At 42.3% G+C, this 23201-nt stretch overlaps 1 protein-coding gene across 1 annotated transcript in view; it reads right to left on the bottom strand.

Moving 5' to 3' along the window:
• Nucleotides 1-2281: 2281 nt before the first annotated feature.
• The window catches only part of gpm6aa (glycoprotein M6Aa), a 40150-nt gene continuing 19230 nt past the window's right edge, over nt 2282-23201 (bottom strand). Inside the window, exons 2-7 of the mRNA XM_080773916.1 lie at nt 13353-13545; nt 12173-12329; nt 10186-10339; nt 9330-9406; nt 8258-8323; nt 2282-4795 (exon numbers count right to left, since the gene is read on the bottom strand). Of these exons, the coding sequence (XP_080630042.1) occupies nt 4643-4795; nt 8258-8323; nt 9330-9406; nt 10186-10339; nt 12173-12329; nt 13353-13545 (800 nt within the window). The 3' untranslated portion in view covers nt 2282-4642. The remainder of the gene's footprint in view (nt 4796-8257; nt 8324-9329; nt 9407-10185; nt 10340-12172; nt 12330-13352; nt 13546-23201) is intronic.

Below are 23201 nucleotides of genomic sequence, written 5' to 3'. Positions count from 1 at the left end.
TATATAGACATATAGACGAGCAAATCGGCTGTGTTCCTCCCACACGTCTTGGCATGAAGCTCGGATTTGCTTGATGCCAATATGTACAGACGGACAGACAGACAGAAAGGCAGGCAGACAGACAGACAGACAGCAGACACAGGTTTCCTTAGATGTCACTTGGAGATGCATTTAGACGGACGGCTCTAAATGCCTTAAATGTTAATTTGTTGCAGAGGGCTGTGTTGTGGTTGCGTGAGGCCCTTCTGTCTGGCACTATGGTGTAAGTTGTAACATGGGGTGTGATTTATAACATGACAGGGAGTACTAGAGGGGTGGAGTGGACATGGGGCCGCCTCTACCTACAGTGTCTGAGAACCCTATATACAACAATGAATCATTCCTCCCACCCCCTCCACCTAGAGATAATGGGGTATACTGGAGCAAACGCGGACAACGACAGATTCTCCCTATAGGGAAGTCCTTTGTGCCTGTTGCGCTGAAAGGTTACAACGAGACACACACAACGGCCGCTTGGCTATACAGTAGGACAATCGAAACATAATTTATTTTAATATTTCTCTGACCTTAATTTAAGACATTTCTGAGTGTATCTTGTGCTGTTTGTTTCACATCCCACGCTTTCTTGCACTGACCATGGACGCTTTTTTGTTGTTTGGCGTTGCACTGTTGTAGTAGTAGTAGTAGTAATACACTTTATTATGACGCACAGATCGACTGTATATGTGTTTTTGTTTGTCCTTGTTTGCCCTGTGTATTACTTTTATTAATATTCGTATTGTTATTGTTTCTTTATGCACCTTGCTTTTCCTTCTGCCTTGTTTCTTCGGTATACTACAGTACTTTTTTTATCCGTCTTATCCTTACTTGTATGTTGTAACCTTAACTGCTGTGCCACACACACACACACACACACACACACACACACACACACACACACACACACACACACACACACACACACACACACACCTTATTGTATAATAAAGATAGGTAGTAATATAGTCACCGTTGCCCCAACATTTCCAGAACGGCCTGTTATAGCGCCACCAGGAGGCCGACTTTTGAGAAACACATTTTTTGAGAATACTCCTCCAGATTCTGTCTGTTCAAGATGGATCTGTCCGATATTTCATATTCCATCCTAATTGGCTAACATTGCCTTTCAGGATTGGCCCTTTTGGAAACAAAAAGCCTCACATCACGAACGCAGCGTGCAATTTACGTGAAATCTTTCACAGACTTTCCTACTAGGCTGAGGAACATATCCCACCCTTTTCACATTGGCCTGTTATAGCGCCACCAACAGGTGGATTTTTGCAAAACGGAAAAGGCCTCAAATCATCCAATCCAAATCAATGGTGTAAGAACAAAATATGTCAGCCTTTTCACATTGGCACCACCAGGAGGCCACAACCTGATGGATACCTGTACTTTTTCTAGTTTTATGTATATTTTTCTCTGAATGTTTTTTGCATATGGGCACTGACTCTTGAGTGCATCTATCTCAAACCATGCTCATCTATCTTCATGTCAATACTCTATGTGACACATGTTTTTTTGTCTGCAACCATATACTGTGTATTCATTAGCCATTTTCAAACTGGCATTCCTATCTTGGGCATGTCATTATATACAAGCATATACAACGTTACATTCATTTGATTACATTTTTCAAAAAATGAAGTTTGTAGATCTGCATTTTGTTTTAAAAAAAGTGGGCCACCCTAGTTTTCCCTCTGATTTGAATGCATCTCTGTTACATATAAAACCAATGATCAGTTCCTTAGTTCCTTAAAACATAGTCAGTGAGAATTCCCATATTCTGATTCTGAAAGTTGGAGAAGGGACAGCAATGCAGTGTTTCCAGAAAGTTTAACCACATATATGTCTTTCTGAAAGCTCCTGCACTTGTCAGTGTACATGATAAAGAATATTGGTGAAAGGATGCCCCCTTGTGGTGAGCTTGTGGATTTACAGACTAGGAGCTTATATGGAAAGTGAGGAGGAAAACACAATGAACAACAATGCATGAACTATACACTACATCTCATCTCATACAGTATATATATTAAATTAAATTAAAATAGAAAAGTCTTATTTTGTCCCATACAGACATGTATGACACATACAGAAGAAATTATAAAAAAACATTTTATTTTATTATAATAATACCTCAACTACTAATAATACCTCCAACTATTAATAGTAACAATACCTAAACTACTAATAGGATCAAAGAGCTTCACAATAGAACAAAAAATACACCAGAGTCATTGAGTATTTATTAACAAGTACACAAGTGAATTTTATTTATGCAAGCAGATTTGATCGTACAGGTCAAATAAGCCACTTCAAGCTGTTGGCACATGAATGTACAAAACAGATTCAGTTTAAAGCCGGCTACTAAGCATTCTTAGTGAAAGTACAAAAAGACTAATACGAGGAGGAAGCTGAAAGCGTATACTTTTTTTTCAGATCATTACCGAGTAAGCAACGTTGGTACAAGTATTAGTTTCTTAAGACATGTTTGAGAGATCATCACAAACTAAGGAGACACAACTCAAAGACTACAGGCTCTATTAACAGTAGCGTAATGCGGTTAGCGGGGATGGGGGTAGGTTTTACTGCACATATAAACAAAGGGTTGATCCAGCAAGACGGTCAAAAGTGTAAAAAATAAACAAGTGAAATAAAAATGACTTTTTGAATCAGAAATACTATACTTATTAATGCATGTCCATGCCACGAAAAACATCTAAACTGACACTCGTTATACCTAACGCACAAGTTATCCAACTCGGGAGTTGAACACCAATGATCTTACATCTAGAGAGAGAGAGAGAGAGAGAGAGAGAACACAGAAATGGTCAAATAAGTGCAATAAACTAGTTTTTCTTTTGTTTAATTATTTAAAAATACTGACAAAACTGACAAAATATTGCCAGGCAATGAAAAGGCCAGGTTTATTATGTCTTCTGGTGTCAGTGGGATGTGTTGGCAAAACAAACCGGAACTGGTCACTGGTCATGGACGAAAAAGTACTGGTACTGTACTGTGATACAAACATTTCCCACAGCTCATTACTTCACCAAGAAGTGCCATTACACCCAACACGTTTTCTTATTTATTTTTTTATCACCAAGGTTTTTTGATAATAATTTATCTTTTTCCATTTGAGACCCGATGAGGATGGAGAGTTTGACCGACTTTCCGTGATCCATCTTATGCTTAATTTATACCGTGCCATGCAGCTGTGTCTCACGCAATCGCAGATCTAAAACCTCACACCATGTCACAACGTCACAACGCATTGTGTGATCTTGTAGATGTGGATCGTCTATATTTGGTGCGCGACACTGGCGCATGTCAAAGTGTAAATCATGCTTTATTCTCGCAGGTGTTGTCCTGAAATTCAAGTGCTTCACATATAGGTACGCTTTTGATATCAATATTTACAGTGCAGAGTTCTGCAAAGAAGGGGAAAAAAAAAACACTGGATTCATAATAGTATTATTTATAAAGTTCAACTTTTTAGGAAATTAAAAAAACGGGGTTATGAAAGCATGTTTGCATGTGCTTTTTGTGGCTCATGATTAATGACAATGGAATCATTCACAGTCCTAAAATACATTTTAAACTGCTGCCATTACCCTTGTATTACAAAATAACCCATAAAGTGGTTAATCGACAACTACTGACTATTAGTGTCTTTGATATTGATCTTTGTTGCCTGTTTAACAGGCTTGGCACAGCTAGCAATAGCAAATACTTGGTTTCCCTCCATTAATTTGGTATCTATCATTGTATTGTCTTGCTATCATTTAGAAAAACAAAGAAAACGGTAAGATTTGAATCCCTTTCTCATCAAAGTGATTTGATCCCTGGGAATAGCACATTTAAAAGGCTTACGTTGATTTATAGTTGCCTTAGTGAGATTTTAAATATTCATATTCGAGTCTCCATAACTCCCTAGCCCGTCTCTTACAGTACATAGTTCTTCGTCATGAATCTCCACATGGAACACGGACATGAGAGAATGTGCGTGGGCTTTTAAGCTCCAGTTGACCCCCTCAGAAATCAGCAATAAAATAAATACACTGGGGGGAAAATGTAAATTTAAATCGCATACAAAAGTGTGTAAAAACAAAGCAAATATACTGTATACCGTATGCAAATTGTCGCTACGGGTGTGACACTAATATTTTCTGAAATACAACCTGATTAAGAGAACTGGTCTTCGGGTTGGAACCAGAAGGGCCATAATGACGATGATAATAATAATAATAACACAGTCCATGAGAGAGGTAAAGGGCCTTTCATTTTTTTTTTCAACTTTGAAATGCCGTTTGTGGTGGTGGCGGGGGGAGGAGGAGGAGGAGGGCCTTATGTGATGTCGCCCCCACCCCCCACGCCAACTTGGTCATGTGACGCACCGGTGACATCAGCAGTGGCTGCGGGGCCCCGCGTGCCATCCTTCCCCATGTTTGTCTGGAGGGGGATGGTGGAGAGAGAGAGAGAGAGAGAGAGAGAGAGAGAGAGAGTTGTAGTAGAGAAAGTTGAGAGAGGAAGGGAAGGAAGGATGGATGGGGGGGGGGTTGGTGGAGAGGCAGGGCCACAGGCCTCATGATATATGGGCATTCTAGGTGTAGGCATTGAGCCGCTCCTTGGAGCGAGTGGAGTGGATGTCGTGCAGCTCCTGCTCCTCTTTCGACTTGATGTCCTCGTACTTCTGCATCCGACAGGCGTCCTTCACATACGCCCAGTTGGCTGAGAGGACCATCAGGTAGTGGATCTGAGAGAGAGAGAGAGAATGGTGATGATTTACAAGGCATGGCCAGATGGGAACTGCCCATAGATCCGAAGTCCCGTTAGTCCGAACATGCACTGCTCCCGTGCTTGCGGTTACGTTTAGGTTTGCTCCCGTGCTTGCGGTTAGGTTTAGGTTTGCTCCCGTGCTTGCGGTTAGGTTTAGGTTTGCTCCCGTGCTTGCGGTTAGGTTTAGGTTAAGGTTAGAGATAGGGATAGTAATTTCGGAACAATGAACCTTCTGACTAATGACACGGCACCGGCCAGATCCACTCATACACCTCTTCCTGCATACCATCAGCCAACACAGAGCATATGTGATATGTCCCTCGCTTCCCTATGACACCCTGACCAATACTCCAATCATCCTATAGGCTCTTCTCCCCCCCCCCCTGTCAGGACTCACTGAACTGAGTTTATGTTATTTAGATAGATTTACTGAATCAATAATCTAGGTTTTCTAGACCAAAACTCCAGTATCGAGTCACACTGGCAGACAAAGAAAGTACTCGCATAACCCACTTTCGCATTGGTGTGCGTGCCAATATAAAAGTGGAAAGCCAAAACCTACTTTCTCCTTCATTGATTTTAAAATGTGTTGGTAAATTGTGGGGATTTATTTCACTTTTTTCACGTTTGATTGATTGAAATATTTATTAACAGTTTGTAGAATTACAGTAGGCATTTCAAGCACAAACTCAATACAGAGACTGTTAACTGTGAGTGGACGACCCAATTAAGCATTACACTTGTTTACAACAGGGTCCACATTGTTCAATTCATCAAAACATTTAGAGACATACAAATAGACACTTCTATGTAGTTAAAGAACAGAACAGGAATTCATCATATAGGAAGCAAAAAGGGAAAAGATACATATACAGTGAGGGGAAAGAGGGGGATTCTGCTTGTCCACCAATGTTATTAGATAGCATGTTGTTTAGACAGATTTTAGGTTCGGTGATTACCTGGTATCCCAATGACTTGGTACTGTAGCAACACTAGTACATCATTGTTTTTCTTTGCACTACAACTGGACCATTTAGCCCGTCATGCGTTGAAAGGGTTCAGGGCCTTTTCACAAATGTTGCACTCTGGATAAGAGTGTCTGCTAAATGCCTCAAATGTTAATTGGGACAGAGATGATATTAATTTGATGTTTGATGAGGTAGAATGACAACAACGGAGAGAAATTATGTCCACGTGGCACATCTAATTTTGCCCTTGTTTGTCATTTAAACCCTGTCATCAATTTTCTTTTCTCATAATCTTATGTTGTCTAAATTGAACGTTTCATGTTATCTCACACCGCAGCCTATTTCTTCTCAGGGTCTTTACCAACCTCCACATTATATATATATATATATATATATATATATATATATACATATACACACTGTGTTATGTGTACTGTAAATCTCATTTTTATTGAACAGTGGACAATCATCAGTGGACCAGCAGGTGGCGGTATTGTGCAAAGTGTGGTCCTTATTTCATTGTTTCCATGGCAGCAGAGTGAATGTATTGTGTTTTAACGGCCACTCCTTTCACCAGCAAGCACCTTCTTTTAAGAATATTTATTATTGCTTATACTGTATTGCAGTAAACAACTAGGGCAGAAAAGCAGAAATACTACTACGAAACATATGATTATAAAGAAATTATAATAATAACCTGGGCAATTATCACTCACTTATACATTTCTTGATGAGCCATCTGTTAGAACTGATGAGTTTTTCTCGCATGGCTGAACATGAAGCCACTCTGCACTGATTTAGTGCCCAGTTGTGAGGCCAGGCCAGCTGTCTGACGTCGCATGTTGCCATGTGTCTTTGTTCTAGTCTTTCATTGCCCCCGTCGATGGTGTTTAGGTTAAAAGAGATGTCGGCTTCTCGCCCACATTTTGCACCATCATCCTCCTCTGAGGAGCACTATTCTTGTTTCTCAGAAAATGGCTCCTCGCAAATTAATGAGCGATGTTGGCAATAAGCTCTCAGCTTTTCTTTTCCCAGTTTCCATGACAACACTGTGACATGCCCAGCGCCTCGGAGAGAGGGAGGGAGGGAGGGAGGGAGCGAGGGGAGCGAAGGAGAGAAAGCCCCTCGTCTTTTTACTGCGCCAAAATGCTTTCGCTCTGATCTTATACAGGCAGCCAGAAAGCCATGCACTGTCAACAGTCACCCCTCCCAAAACGACAATCCATCACAAAGCTAATCACCATAAATGTGTTGTCAATCTAGAAACCATGTCTTTTCCCACATGAAGAACAAGCATACTGCTTTCGATTACATTCAATTAACTATACTCATTAATAATTACAGATGAAACATTAGTTATTCATTTGTTATTCCTTAAGGTATACAGATGTGAGGAAATGGATAGCCTACTGTATACACACACACTATACCTGGAAACTGTTTGTTTTTGTCTGTCAACAACACTTTAGAAGGCAAGGTACCCATTTAACCAATTAAAACATAGTGAAAATAGCACATCTACAAGCTCAAAATGCATCATCAGTTTGGGTTATTTTTGCGTGTAATAGGACCTAGGTGGTAATACAGGCTGTTACTAATTAATGCATTCATAACTGCAAATGACCATGTAATAAATTAACCTCTGTCCTTGTCTCGCTTTACTGTTATTTATACAGTTTACAGCCTCAAAAGTTCATCATTAGTAATTCATGTATGTATACTATTGACAATTATAAAATTATTATGCTATATTAACTGGTTATTTAATCTATTTTACTCGCATACTTGGTCTGTAATTAAAAGGCTTACTCTTTCTTTCATTGCGTCATTTACTTGCCTTGTTCCAGAGTATTAAACCATGGATTAATGGAACATCGTGCAAGTAATCTTGTGTACTAAGTACTGAATGACACAATTATGCATTTAATACAGTGTTGTGCACCAAAAACAGCACGGTAACAATATAACACATTGTACAGCACTACCAACTTAGGTTTTATTTAAGAGACAGTCTTCATTATGTCAAGTATGTCCGCTGGTATGTTCTCTGCTCAGCATTACTGTACCATGTGACTTGAGTTGAACACGCATGATGAAAACTGGAAAATATTTCATTCCATGGTACGGATATTTGTACTTATACATTCATCTTTTCAAGTACTAAGTATTTAACCCACACGACTAAAGCTTCATTTATGCCAGGAGGTGTGACCGTTAATTAATTTCAGCAAGCAACACTCCCGTGCTATGGAGTATGAATTACTGTAGATGTCAATCCAGGTGGACGGTACATAGAACTTGAACTGTGTCTACAGTACACCATGTGACATATTTATTTACGTATGCATATAGTTCTTAGCCTTGCAGATATATAAACAGTCATTTGTGTGTTTGTCGATATCAACCATAATCTATGTACACATCCATAGTTCATAGTCTTACATAAACAAACGTGTGTTTTGTGCTCTCACCATTGCGATGACGGCAGCTCCTGCTCCGGCCAGAGCGCAGATAAACAGGTGGAACGTCATGTCCAACTGGAGATGAAACACACAATACATCATTATTGCTAGCTTTCTTAATCTACTCTGATTTAATAGCCCGTGAAGCTCGTCAACATCCACGTTCACCGTTGAAAATCCCGTAGTGAACATTATAATTGACTGTAAACGATGCTGCCCAGTATTTACATTATAAAGCTACAGTACAGTAAAGACTTAATGTGTAGTGATTCTGTCATTAACCACAGCCTGGTTTATACTGTGGCGTACTCGAAAATAGCTGATCTATACCATCTCCACAAAGGAACTCACCAGTTTGTAGATTACAATAGCTATTTTTGAAAAATGTTAAATCATTGCCTATAATGACAGGCCCATACTGTAGACTAGAGCACAGGACAGCGCTAGTGTAATGGTAATGGAAAACCTTTGCAAAATGTTCCCGATGATCACAACGAGGGGACATTTTGACTGGCTTGTTCAAATGCTGCTATTTTGGTCACATAAACTAATAGTGAAACAGCAACTTTTGCAGCACTTAAATCCAACGCCTGACCAGACACTCCCCCTTTATACGACCCTTCACCCATTTTCAACCTAATCTTCAGATAATTGATCCTCACTAATGCTCTTTATATGAGGGCATCATTTCTGTCTATACTGTCTCTGCATCTCAGAGGTGGGGTGTGGACAATTTGGCTACCAGTGACATCATCATGGTCATTTCTAAAACATTTCAAACTTCGTTTTTTTAGGTTAATGCAAGAACAATGGCTTATATTTCAACATTCTAACCTTCCAGTAAGAGAAGGGCTGTAGTTTAGCTCCCCATTGGGGTTATGGTAGGCAGATTTCTGAACTGTCTGAACACCAATGAGACACCGAGTGAATTCAAAATAATTTTGCCAACTTATAAGTTATAATGAGCATTAATGAGGACCACGTATTATATATGAAGGTTAGGTTGAAAATGAACAAAGTAGTTTATTCATTTAGTTGTTCATAAAAATGGTTGACACAGGTACAGGTTATTTTCACCTACTTCGTTGGATTCACACATCTTGTAAAACTTCTCAGATCCAGCACAAACTGTTTTGGCCTCAGCAATGGGAACGATACCTGAAAAAAAAGAGTCCATACTCAGGTTCTGATCAACAGTAGAGCATCCCTTAAAGTTCAAGTTCACCACTTTGAAATTGAGGGTAATTGGAGCACATGGTGCTGGGTTTATATGATTGCTACCAATTAAACGCCCACAGACGATTTTCTTCCCTTTCTCTCGTGCAAAACCTGTTCTTCTGTGATGAACTAGAGTTACTAGACGCATTTCTAATTGACAGCATGCCTGTTTCATGCTCAAACACAAACATAACATAAAATCACACCCGTGTGAACTGAGTGGTGCAACTCCCCCCCCCCCCCCCCGCCCTTTCTCTCTCATTAGCAGGCAACAGTGCAGCACTATCTCTCTCTCTCTCTCTGTTTCTGGCACAACAGCGCCCCTACTGGTACTCATAGTCATACTGCTGCTCATAGTCACATAATATGTACTGTAGGTTAACGTCACATAGGTGAACACACGGACACGGACATTGCTGTTCCTTGGAGTGGTTGCACCACTCAAAAATAGATAAGAAGGGCTGGACCAACAAGACAGATGGAAAGAGAGAAAGACAATTAAGACGGACAGAGAAACAGCAAGAAGAAAACAATCAGAGGGTGGAAGTCGAGTATAAGTAAGAGAGAATCATTGCAAATAGATGAGTGGAGAGAGACCGATAGAGATTCAAAACTATAGTCTAGTGAAATTATCGCCCCGAGGACAGCCTGTGCATGTCAGAGAGAGAGAGAGAGAGCGAGCGACAGGTCCAGAGGGACAGTCGGTGTAGCCTCCTCACCGTACTGGCGTGGGTCCAGGCAGAGCTGTGCTCCCTCCAGCACTGTGGTGTTCTGGCAGATGGTCCAGATGTTAAAGTACATGAAGACAGGCAGGGACGTGAAGGCTGTCACTCCCAACCAGGCTAGCATGAAGATGTACGTCAGCATGATGAACTGGAACACACGCACACACACACACACACACACACACCGTTTAATTTATATTGAACAAGAATGAATTGCCTATTCTGTCATCTACTACTAAATGCTATAAGCCATATGGAATGTCTTACGGTGTGCCTGGTATTGTCTGCTGTCTGAATCCGTGCTCTGCATTGTCATTTGAGGCCTTTATCGGACCTCTTCTTCAAACGTTATCGTGGCTAGTAGCAATATTGTCCATCAGTTTGCTCTCAGACAACTATACGGTATATCAAAAACCTCCGGTTGGATTGCCTCCTCCTGGCTTTGTGTGCTTGAGCAAGATACTGCGCACCTAACTGCTCCCTGAGCGCCCCTAGGTGGCGGCCCACTGCTCCTAATAGTTAGGAGGGTCAAATGCATAGAACAAATTTCCCCACAGGGATCAATATAAGTTACCGAATTGTCACGCTTTCTCGAGGATGACCTCCATTGACTTTTGGTGACCTCATGGCCTTTCTAATAGGCCAAAATGTACCCTTGCCTTTAATGGGTAGACCGTCATGCAACTTGCTATACTTAATGGCCTTTCATCTAGTGCCTCCCTTAAGTCAAACTTGTACAGGAGCAGCACGGCCACTAGGGTCTACTAGCGGGGACTCTTGGTGATGCTCTTCCCGTACATTGAGTGATAAAGTAGAGACGGCGTCGTCATCTTCCTCAGTTATACACTTGGATGGCTGTTGATGGGTGTAATGACGATTTCCTGTATCGGCAGGGAGCTGCCAAATTAAGGGCTGGTGCAAAGAGCCTCCTTGAGGGGGCCTTATAGTTTAGGGGAGGGAGTCGACTGGCTTGAGCCCCGGTATCTTAGTTCGGGTACCTCTTTTTATATTGCTTGAAGTATATTATATTATTGAGCTTCTTTCAATTGATTCTTCCTCTTACTCTGAATGGCACATTTAGTCTGTCTGTTGACTGGTGGATCTGTGCCACACTTTACCGTTTCCGTGACAACAATGGGCATTAATTGGATGTCCTAGGATCTCAACCTGACTGTGCCACAGATACAAGGTGGATTCCTGGGTTAGGGTAAGAAGGGACTCGTGCAGTGGTGGCCAACTGTGGGGCATCAAGGGCAGAGTGCAGAGGGAAGTGAAGGGCAGACGCAGCAGAGCGGACTCTGCTGGGACCTGATACTAGGTCAGCAGCGGAACATATGTATCCGTATTTGTTTGGAGCGAAAACCTGCTTGTGCTCTGCCTCACATAGAAACTGCAACTAGACACTATATACTGTACATTTAGTGCTTGGACACAGCAGACAACAAACCCTGCCGAGTCCAATGCTTCAGCCACAGGGAGGAAAAGCAACCACATTATGTTATGTGGGTTTTGTTGGTACTGGGGAGTTCATTAGGTTAGTTGTCCACTGTGGGTGGTTTTATTGATGCAGCTATTTGTCCAGAAGCCATATGGACCGTTTTTCTTTGTTCTTTTTAGATGAGAATTGAAGTTTGAGTTTAGATTTTGAACTTTTACTCACATTCCCCTGCACAGTATCATCATGAGGAAGGATCCTCTCCACATCTCACGCTTATGGGTCAGAGTGCATGAGGAGACACCGTGGGTCAGAGAGAGCATAACAGGACGTGGTCTGGTGGCTTTCCCCAGAGCACGGACCAGGATGGAAGTAACATCCTGCACTATACTTATTACTGGAAAATGTGAGGGATTCTCTCTCTCTCTCTCGTGCCGTTTTGCCGACCGTGACAGTGAACTTCTTTTTTTCCGAGCGGTATAAGAATCGATTCAATGGGTGTGTGACGCCTGCTCCCATAAAGGAGACTATACAGCGTTTCCTTACCCAGGCGCTGACGCAGCGTCCGCAGGTGGTGATCTTGAAGTCTCCGTACAGGTCCTTGATGGCCCCGCTGGTGAAGAATCCCTCCACCATCAGCAGGATGCCGTAGACGAAGAACGCAGAGGCGATGCCGTAGATGACGTACTTGATGATGTCGATCCTGGAGGAGACAAGAATCACCCCAGAGCCACTTATTATGTACTGTGTGCATTTCTCAAACAATGTAATGTCATGGACCCCCCCACAACTTTGAGAGTGTACATGTGATTCCATTTGTACAGTCGGGAGTTATAAGGGTTCATTTGGAACCCCATCAAGGAACCCAAATGGTCCTTGGACCACACTTTGAGGAACCACTAGTATATACAGTACATGTATACTTGTTGTATAATTATACCTATATACAGTAACTATATACCTATATACCTATGACTAACTAGTCATAGACAAAATAGAGAAAATAGCTGATCTATAACCTCACAACAGCCTTGCTTGTTTTCCTTGAAGTATTTGTATTACATATTTTGACATTTGTCACATACAGTATAATGACATGAGCCCGGCGAGGCTAATGTTGTGGATTCACTGACGCTTCCTCCCCGCATATGAGACAGCTTGAAAAGTGGTTGTAAAAATGTAGTTGCCTTGACAGGCAAAAACCTGACTTCAGACTCATCACAGACCGTGCTAAAACAACGAGATATTATAACACTTACGAGCTATGTCGGATATTAATGATTTCTGCCGTCTTTGAAAAGACAACCTTAGAAATAATGAAGTTTTGCGTAACACTAAACTAATATGGATATAACGTCACCATATATACACATGGACCAATCAGAGGCTGCTTTTCGACAGCCGTTGAAACGCAGTCACTGATTTAGCCCCGTTCATTTTCTGACGTCTTCCGCAGCTTCCGCGTACTCTCTGTCTATGGGCCGAACTCCAGACTCATATGCGGGGAGGAAGCGTCCACGTGAATCCACGTTATGAGTCTGGCCCCGCTAGGCTATAATGACATGCCCAAACTAGGAACACGTGGTTTAAAAGGGTGACTGAGCCTTGGTCCGACAGACCATTATCATGGAACCCTTATAGTCCAAACATTTTTAGGTTAGGGTTCTAGTTGAAAATGCAGTTGAAAATGCATTCCGGTCCAGTCGTAAGCCGTGTATACACTCACATAGTGAAGACGTCGAGTGTGTCCATGGGGCTCCGTGCCACCTCAAAGTAGTTCTGGAGTATGGTGACGGTCCCAGACAGAGCCTCGTGTCCACAGCCGCAGAACAACGCCACGCCAGCGTACAGCAGGATGGTGGCGATGAGGGAAGGGTACGGGATCCCACCCAGACATTTGATGCAGCACTCCAAGCATCCTAAAGCAACACACACACACACACATACATACAGAAGTGGGGATTAAGATCAGCTGTTTCCGATCACAAGTGACCCAAAGTGGGGTGCATACTTAGTTTAGACTAGTCATCGGTTAGACATGTCACATGGGTTAAGGTGCATATAGGGAGAGAAGAATCATGCTTGGCTGGCTGTTACAGAGACCAGGACAACACTGTTTATCTTTCCAATTTAGTCCTTGTGTTTTGTATAGTCCCTGTTACTGATAATGCCTCCTGTTTGATCTTGGAGAGGGCGTAGACAACTATCAACCATGCACACCTCCTCGGTTATGCTTCTTTTCAACTGACATTGAGTAGTTTCACCTGGAGGTCGTAACTATAGGGTTGTTCCGAATTGGGGCCGATCACGTCATTTTCAAATGATCGGAATTAGATCGGGAGCAAATAAACCTGACCATCCCTAGTATCAATATTCTATCCATATCATGACTGAATATTGTCTGTGATTTTGGATATTGTTGCGACCGGAGGTCGCAGGTAACTATGGAACCTTGCGTTTTTGACACCTAACCCACGATCCCTTTCACTCTGCCACTGACATCACTGCAGTAAACTTTCCAGCACAACTCAAGCGGCATTTCAGAAATGCACCATAGGCCCTCTGTATAGTTTTATGACTGCCCTATGAAGCATTAGTTCTACAACAGATATAGAGAGAGAGATGATTGTGACAGTGTCCCTTTAATAAAAACCACATAGTTTGATACACTGCTCAAAGCATTTCGTAGAAACAATTTTTGAGGGGCGCTTTCCCGGCCACTGTGCATGCTACTCCAATGCATGGCCTTAAGTCTATGGACTTAATGTTTGTTTAGGGCCGCAGTTACGTGAGACGTCATGTGGCCAATATAAATCCACTTTGATTTTTAAAGGAGCACTTGACCCATTCAAACTAATGGAAACTACAGCCTTTGTCTTCCTGGAAAGGTTTCTGAATTGTCCACAGCTGCACCTCTGAGACACGAGTGTAGATGGAAATGATGGCATCTTATAATGAATCTGTCCTCACTATAGCTTCACTCGTCCAAACGTATCTTCATATTCATGTAATTAGAGTTCTCCTTTAAAGAAAGAAATGCATTTGTTGTCGATGTACTCTACTAGACTGGGTAGTGGGTAGGCACTGGGACTGGGCAGTATTTACTAAATGTTTGTGGTTTGCGCTAATGCATTTGTGCATGTAAGAACCACCACTGTTCAACCTTTTATGCACAATTCCTTTTTTTGCATGATGGAAACCACAGCCTCATTAATATGAACTTGAGTGGGGTAAAATATACAAATACAAATTCTACTAATTTACTAAACTGAAAGGTATCCATGTGTCCTAAAAGTGCACGTGGTATTTTACATCTACAGTAGGAGAAACAGCTGGTGTGGCATTGTGAGAAGGTATACGCTGGCTATAAAGATAGGAAAGAGAAAATATTCCATCAGAGAGAATTCAGAAAAGTTATATTGGCGTCATGTCATGTGACATGTCACATTGTCGTTACATGAGGAAATAAAACATGGGCTGGAACCATTGGGATAACCCATTTCAGGTTTTTGTTGCAATTATGAAAATGTGATTTTTTGTCTAGCTACTGTACATTCCTTCTGCATGATTCCTTGGCTCAGAGTACAGTTCAAAACACTGGCCTATATATGGATCCATATTAACGCCTCCAGCATTCCACTGTTGTAATTGGCAAATCGCGTTTGACATTTTTTGAATGGGAGATCATGGTACATTAATCACATATTTGGGTCCAGCTGCACTCCATAAATATTAGCACATGGTGGTGTTCCCCCTTAGTATATACTGTAAGCCCATGTAAGCCCTACAAACCTCCTCTTGACAGGTATTTAACACGGAAAGAGAGTTGAACTCTCAACCCATGGACTTTGACCCCAGCCTGGCTTCCTGTTTGTGGGGCCCCTTGAGGTGACTAATCTCCGCTCAGAGCTGGCTTCAATCTGTTGTCACATTGCCTGTTGAGGGGGAGGGGGGGGGGGGGGGGGGGGAGAGAGTGTGTGTGTGTGTGTGTGTGCGCGCGCGCGCGTCTGCGTGTATGTGCACACCATGTGCTGTCTTAAATTGCTTACTCTCTCTTGGATTTTCTACCATACATGTGACTGTCTACATGTGGTTTGTGGATGCATGTGTGTGTGTGTGTTGGGGTGAGTATTCTCAGTCAAGTCCGAGTATCAACTAAACTGCAGTTAATTTGACAGCCACCAGACACAATTTACAAGCTGATCTGAGTGCATGGGCATCAATGACAAACCCGTTCCCTCTGGGCACAGCCTTAGCTGAGGTGTAACATTAGGCTTGACACCTCAGCATTGATTTCCCACACCTGGCCTACAGGGCGCCGCTCCATGGATTTGTCTATGCAAATGCTCACTGCACTCACAAAACAGAGTCTATCACATCAATGAAGTCGGCTAACAAAATTCAGAAGTGTAATTTCACGCTCATAGTACCACGGAATGCCTTTACATCGCCAACAGAATTCCCCTTTGATTAAATTAATTTGCAATGCCTGTCGTGCTGAACGGCGTACGACCACACAGCGGGTGCTCCTTTGCTCGTTATCACTCATCATGGTTGTTATCAGCCTCGTCTCCTTCATTGACACCAGCTTGCCTGCTTCACACCTGCATTACAAAACTAGAGGGGCATCCCTCTTCCTTCCTCCTGCTCCCTGCCTTCCTTTGCCCTGACCTGAATACCAAGTAGTCGTATATAGTGCTTTGTGTCGGCACCGGAGAATAGCTGATCTACAAGCTCACAGCGCGCCGTGAGCTTACACAGCTGATATGTTCAGTGCTCAACGACGCGGCGTGCGTCCAACTGTAAATCAGGCATGAAGCTCAGACACTGTTCACATGCCCAGCCGGGGGTTCGCCCAGATTATCTGCATCCTGGCAGATGTAATCCAGCTGCAGACCGTCAGTCGTCACTCAGCCGTCTGCTCAGCGGCTTCCCCATTTCTTTTATTTAATCTTTATCCAAGTGAGGATTGCTGACACACACATGCGCTTTTACTGCAGTGCTTATGGTGCAGTTACAGATACATTCACCCCAACCCAGTCCACTATATACAACTACTGACTTCTAGGCCAGATTGGCCGGATGTTAAGTCATTCTCATACCGTCTTTGTACCTTTTTTACACTTTTGTTACTAGAGTTATTACTCGTTTGTGCTTGTTCTCTACCCATACCTGTATTTTTTGTCTGTCTGTGTCTGTTATCCTTTTAGCTGTCTGTTATCTAAACTAGACCTGTATGTGCCTGTTGGCCACCGGCCTACTTGAGAGCGATGCAACTTTGGAACCTAATAATACCCGCTGTCAACTTGTCATAGCACCTAACTTAACTATCTGTCTGTGTCCCACATCTCACAGATACCGACCTCTGTATTTGTCTGTCCGCCTGTTTGTGAAGAGTGCAAACTGACTGTGAAAAGTGGAGTGGTCATGTAATCAATTTGCAGGTGTGGGGTTGTCATCGCAATCAATTGACTTAGGCAGAGGCTGGAAATTGCACAGGTGAGGGGATTTAGGCTGATTAGGCCCACTGGCAGAGCCTGACCAGAGCCCTTTGTGGTGGTTCTGGATAACTGTGGGTCCGTCCGACTCGATACCGGGCACTGCACTGACCGTGTGTGTCGAATGTGAAGTCGGTGGGGCAAACGGTTGTCGACTTGCGTCCATTACAACCGTACACACAGACGCTTATACGCAGACACACAGAGACGTGGCACATAAAATTAAATAGCAACGGCAGTAAGCATGAATTTCAGGAGAGCAGAGGTACAGGAGAAAGTAGAGTAATGAATAAACAAGGCTGACACTATACACATTCACACTGGGTCTGACTATGAATTAACACAGTATAACCACAGGCTTATACTGTTATAATGTCTACAGGTATAACTGGGACCTATACTCAGTATACTGCCCAGTACCCACATGTTTTTCTGCAGTTGGCAACTGGGAGCTTCCCTGTACAACCAGTTGTCCCCAGGCTCCAAGTGAATCTTTTAGTTATGCTAACATTATTCATGAGAAGCACTTCTATATAGTATTTATAAGATAAATACTGGCCAAACCAGTTGTAGACTGTTTCCAAACTGACATGCACACAAGCAGACTGTATAGTGTGGCTGTGTGATTTGTGTGACTTCATTAACAAACTGCAAAATGTACCCATTAGAGTAGACTATCTGCCCAGTAAAACAGTCTTCTACTGTTAAATACTGGGAACTACAACCACAGTCTTATATTGTTGGCCAGTGAGAGCTTCCCAGTACCACCACAGTCTTCTACTGTGTAGGAAGGAGGACAACTCATTGGTGGTCCAGGGAGGGGTAATCATTACTTATTCAATCTCTCTGCCCAGAAGAAACTCTGTACAGTAGGTCCATTTAATCAACCTTATCGCCTGCAGCTGGGAGCAGGCGATGACAGGGGCTGTCCATGCTGCAGTGAGTGTGGCCAGAGCCAATCACAGCTGTACATGCTGCAGAGGAAAGAGAACCAATCATAGCTGCTCTCTTTTCTCCCGGATCTATGTCCTCCTTTCCCCCCTAATTACAGTAAAATACTCTGCATTCATTTGAGTGTGCCTGTCCTTCTAATAGTCCGGCAGCCAACAGGCTTCTTTTGTTTAAAGTGGGAAATTTGGTAGTAATTGTGGTTTTTTTATTCGCCTAAAATAGTGTCTATATACATACATTCATGAATCCACTTGCTGACCGGCTGTCGGTATTGAGCAATTTATTTTATAGGGCGATTATATGTGACCATACCATTAACAACCTACACTGTAGTGTACAGTATATAAGGCAGGATTTTCATTCATTTTCATTATGCTTTATGAAGCATATGACATGTCAAACTAGGTTTGATTCTGAATCCATTCTAAGCATTAGTTTTGCACAAGAAAACACTCCTTGGGCTACAAATGGCCATAGCCACTTGCCCAAATGAGCCCAAAATGTGCTGACCTCATCACATTTGTGATTATGGCTATGGCCGTTTTTAGCCCAAGGAGAGTCATGAAAACCCCCTAGTTTGACACATCATGCTACTTAAAGCACAATGACATTTTGACATTTTCGCCTTGCATAGGTTGTTAATGGTATGGTCACATATAAACCTCTCAATGCTGACAGCTGGTCAGCAAGTGGATTGATGAATTTATGCATATAGGCAATATTTTTAGGCCAATACAAAAATAACTATATACCAAATGTCCCACTCCACACCCCCGGCTGCTGGACTATAAGTAAAGTTGTACACTGAGAATTGTACTGTGTGAAAAGACCCGAAGCCCTTTCTAATCCTTTGCAGAGAACTCAGATTATTATTAGTGTGGTTGCCTATATGCCATCGGGCTATTGTTATTGCACTACTGTTATTGCACTACTGTTATTGCACATACATCGTTGAAAATGTTTAAACAGTTTGAAAACGTTTAAATCGTGCAACAACTCTATTCTCCCCTCCGATTGTAAACACAAATCACCACCATTTTAATATGTGATAGGCAAGATGGCTATTAAAAAGTCTCTTGTAATTTGATTCCAGGGTTTCATACTAAGGCTGAAGACAAGGATATTAAAGGGTCACTGACAAGACCGGATGAAAGAGATGACTGCCATGGTGTCATCATGGTGTCATCATGGTGTCATCATGGTGTCATCATGATGTCATCATGGTGTCATCATGTGTAGAAGAGGTGTATATTGTAGGTGCACGTAACTGTATCTAAGTGGCGACTACTTCACAGGAATGCAACATTGTGCTGATATCATTAAAGCTACAATCCATACGTTTTATGTGCACTCTGTCTCGTGCAATAATTTCGTAATAAGTAATGATAGCGTTTAATCCAGTGTTTCAAATAACTTTATTGATATTTGTGAACCAGTAATATCAAGGTCTCAGTTTCTCAATGGAAGAGTAGGGAGACACTTATTATTGTATCAACATATACTCTGTCATACATTCTAGCCATTACATTTTGTCATCTTCCTCGTGTCTTCGTCTACTGTACTTCTTGAATAACATTCAGCGTTGCATTGCCGTCTGAAACAGTAATACATCTCTGTCCGTCCTATAGCCATGGAATTCAATCGCATGTTGCATGTAATGAAACTGTGGTCGCGGCTCTATAGCTTTGATGGAGAACACTCCCACTGCAATCAATAGGCATCTGCCATTACTGCATATAGGAGGGGAAAGGGAGCTAATAGCCACCGGGATGAGATTAGACTAATCGGTGGTGATGTTCATTTTACATTTTCCACAGAAAGTACATTATTTCATTTGTGCGATATGTCGCAGATATTTTATCACCAGAGAAGTCGTTTTACGGATAATAACACACTTGAAGTCATAATTGTAACACTGTGACTGAGTGTTGGCTCGAAGGAAATGTGTATATAGTCTCTATGGAAACGGCGGAGGATATGTGTCCGGGGAAGAGACGGAGGAATGGAGCATATAGAGGAATGAGGGTGATAGTTTATTGATTAGTTATGTTCTAAATGTTGTGAACGGAAATTGTGCCTTGTCACATGACGGCATGTGATGTATGACAACCGGTTACGCAATGGATGCATTAGTCAGGGTGTGTGTGTGTGTGTGTGTTCAGGTGTCTGTAGTGAGCAGCCTATAGCTTGCAAGGCCAATCTCTCTCTCTCTCTCTCTCTCTCTCTCTCTCTCTCTCTCTCTCTCTCTCTCTCTCTCTCTCTCTCTCTCTCTCTCTCTCTCTCTCTCTCTCTCTCTCTCTCTCTCTCTCTCTCTCTCTCTCTCATTCATTCTCTTTCTGTCGAGCTCTGCCAGATGGGAGTTGGTGAAAAATGACAAGAGGTGGTGAGAATTGACAGTGGGAGCTGCTTGATTCATAATTTAGCAGCAGCGAAGCTCAGTCAAGCACAAGCCTCTCGCATTCAATTATTTATAGCTTTCTGCATTAGCGTGACATTACCTGTGATAAAGATGAAAGACGTGTGGTTCATAAGTATAGTCGATGCAATTCTATCTCGCCCACGCAGTTTGTATAGCATGGTGGTTGTAGAACATATGGCTGTTTGTCAATGTATTGACTCCACGGCCACGCCGGTTGAAAGGTTGGCCTAATTGACTTGGTGGTCATGTCTGATGACTACAACCTCACTATAGGCGTGATTCATACTCCTATTTTAGAGCCGAATAAAAGTCGGTTCGCCTCTGTAGAGTGTAGAGCCTACAATGTGACGTCATTTGAGGTTCGGGGGGGGGGGGGGCGGGTACCGTCCTAAAGTCGTCTCTTCGGTGCTACTGAAAATTTCTGACGAGCCAAAATCATTTCGGCACTACAGAGGTAAGGAGTATGGAGTATGAATCGGCCCTTAGAGGCCATTTGTTCTGATTCTTTAACCGTCACGCAGGATATAATGAGGAGCTATTTAGATGTTCTCTGGTAAAACTACATTTTTTCTGACAATTTGTGCTTTATATTGACTAAACCCACAGTTGACTAAAAACAGCATGTAAATTAGATGCCAGAGGAAACCATATAAGACTGAGAAGCAGTTTGAAAGATGTCAGTCATTTACAAAATTAATAAACCAACTAACTGAAATCCAGCAATAGAGGGATTAATTCATGAATGCTGAGTGAAGCCAACGGATGGGGAAGCTTTTGCAAAGTAAACCCTCTAGACTTCTAGTAAAACAGACCAGAGTTGGTTCTGTACTTGGGTCGCTTTTCCTCCCATCTACATCAAGGGGCTATGCCTTACCCCTTATCCCTAAACTTATTTGCCATTTTTTTACTATTTTGAAAATCCTTTTTAAAATAGTTCAAATAGTCGATCTACAAGCTCACAACGTGTCGATGTAGATCGGCTAGTTGAGCTATTTTAAAATGTTTTAAGTTTAGGGATAAGGGGTAAAGGGGTGGCGCAAGATATAGGGCCCTTAAATCTCTTCACTAAAAATAGACTATATCTAAAAGCTCACAACAGGTCGCGTTGCAACGTGTAACTTGCAGATCTTCTATTTTTGGCATTTTTTTGGTCACGTGACCCCGAACCTCCTCCATGCTCCAATCAACAGACGGCGTCTCTCTGCCATAAAGAGAGAGGACGACCCCCCATCCACCCAGAACCGCTCACCTCCCACCTCGCTCCATCTGTCCCCGTCACGTCCGACAGGAACACACGTGCACACGTACTGTACTGTACTGTACTGTACTGTACAACACTAGCTCTCACGCCAACTCTTTCACTTCCGACTGCCTTCTCTGTTCTTGACCTGAGCGAGGTCAGTTGTTAAAGAAGCATTTCACCCATTTTCAACGGTATCTTCACATAACTGGCCGCTGGCACTCTGTGTCTCATTGGTGGGCTGTGGTCAGTTCTACTCACTCTGTGTCTCATTGGTGGGCTGTGGTCAGTTCTACTCACTCTGTGTCTCATTGGTGGGCTGTGGTCAGTTCTACTCACTCTGTGTCTCATTGGTGGTCTGTGGACAGTTCTACTCACTCTGTGTCTCATTGGTGGGCTGTGGTCAGTTCTACTCACTCTGTGTCTCATCGGTGGGCTGTGGACAGTTCTACTCACTCTGTGTCTCATTGGTGGTCTGTGGACAGTTCTATACACACTCTGTGTCTCATTGGTGGGCTGTGGACAGTTCTATACACACTCTGTGTCTCATCGGTGGGCTGTGGACAGTTCTATACTCACTCTGTGTCTCATCGGTGGTCTGTGGACAGTTCAGAAACCTGCCTACCAATAGAGCACCGAAGTCTGACGTAATTTACACATCCTACGTGGAGCGCGTTTATCTTCCCCATTCTGAATTCACATACTTTTTTTCCCCCCAGGTTTCAGTCTTCTTAATTTTGCAGACCCCAAAATTAACCCCCCATTTAAAATGGTTATTGATGGAAAGGAAAAATTGCACACGAGAAATACAGTAGATTCACACACACACAGTGGCTATATGATATCTCTATTTCTTTGTATTGTAATTATTTCAAAGTGAATTGAATTGATTTAGAGTTCAATTTACAATTTAGGCATTTAGCAGACGCTCTTAATCCAGAGCGACTTACATTAAGCAAGAACAAAAAGCATGGGGAATACATCACATAAAAACATTTTATCATGAAACATGCGTAAGCTAAGAAAGTAACAGTGGAATATCTATAATGAAACTATACAATATAAGCTATACATCTATACTACTATGATATACATTATGTACTATGACGTGCTATGACTACATACAATGCACTTATGCTGTTTACATAACATGCTATAAGTCTGTATCAAAGGCTATCTAAGTCTACAGAATTGCTATCTAAGTTCAATTAAACTACTGCTAATTTGGCTGCTGGGGGACCCCCTGGAACACCCCTCAATGACCTCTGGGGATCCTTGGACCCCACGTTGAATAAACTACTGGGAGTTTCTTTAGAATCTCTTTTTTTTAACACTTTATTTTGATTTTTATTGGTGAATAAATGAAAAAAAACATATGTGTACATTTTGTTGTATCCGACATGTAAATACCCCCCCCCCCCCCCCCCTCCCCCCCAATCAAGGTCAGAACAAGACAAATAAAACAAA

This window comes from Protomyctophum bolini, assembly GCF_963924005.1.
Source record: "Protomyctophum bolini genome assembly, chromosome: 10".
Lineage (NCBI taxonomy): Eukaryota > Metazoa > Chordata > Actinopteri > Myctophiformes > Myctophidae > Protomyctophum > Protomyctophum bolini.
This window is presented reverse-complemented; position numbering and strand designations above follow the sequence as displayed.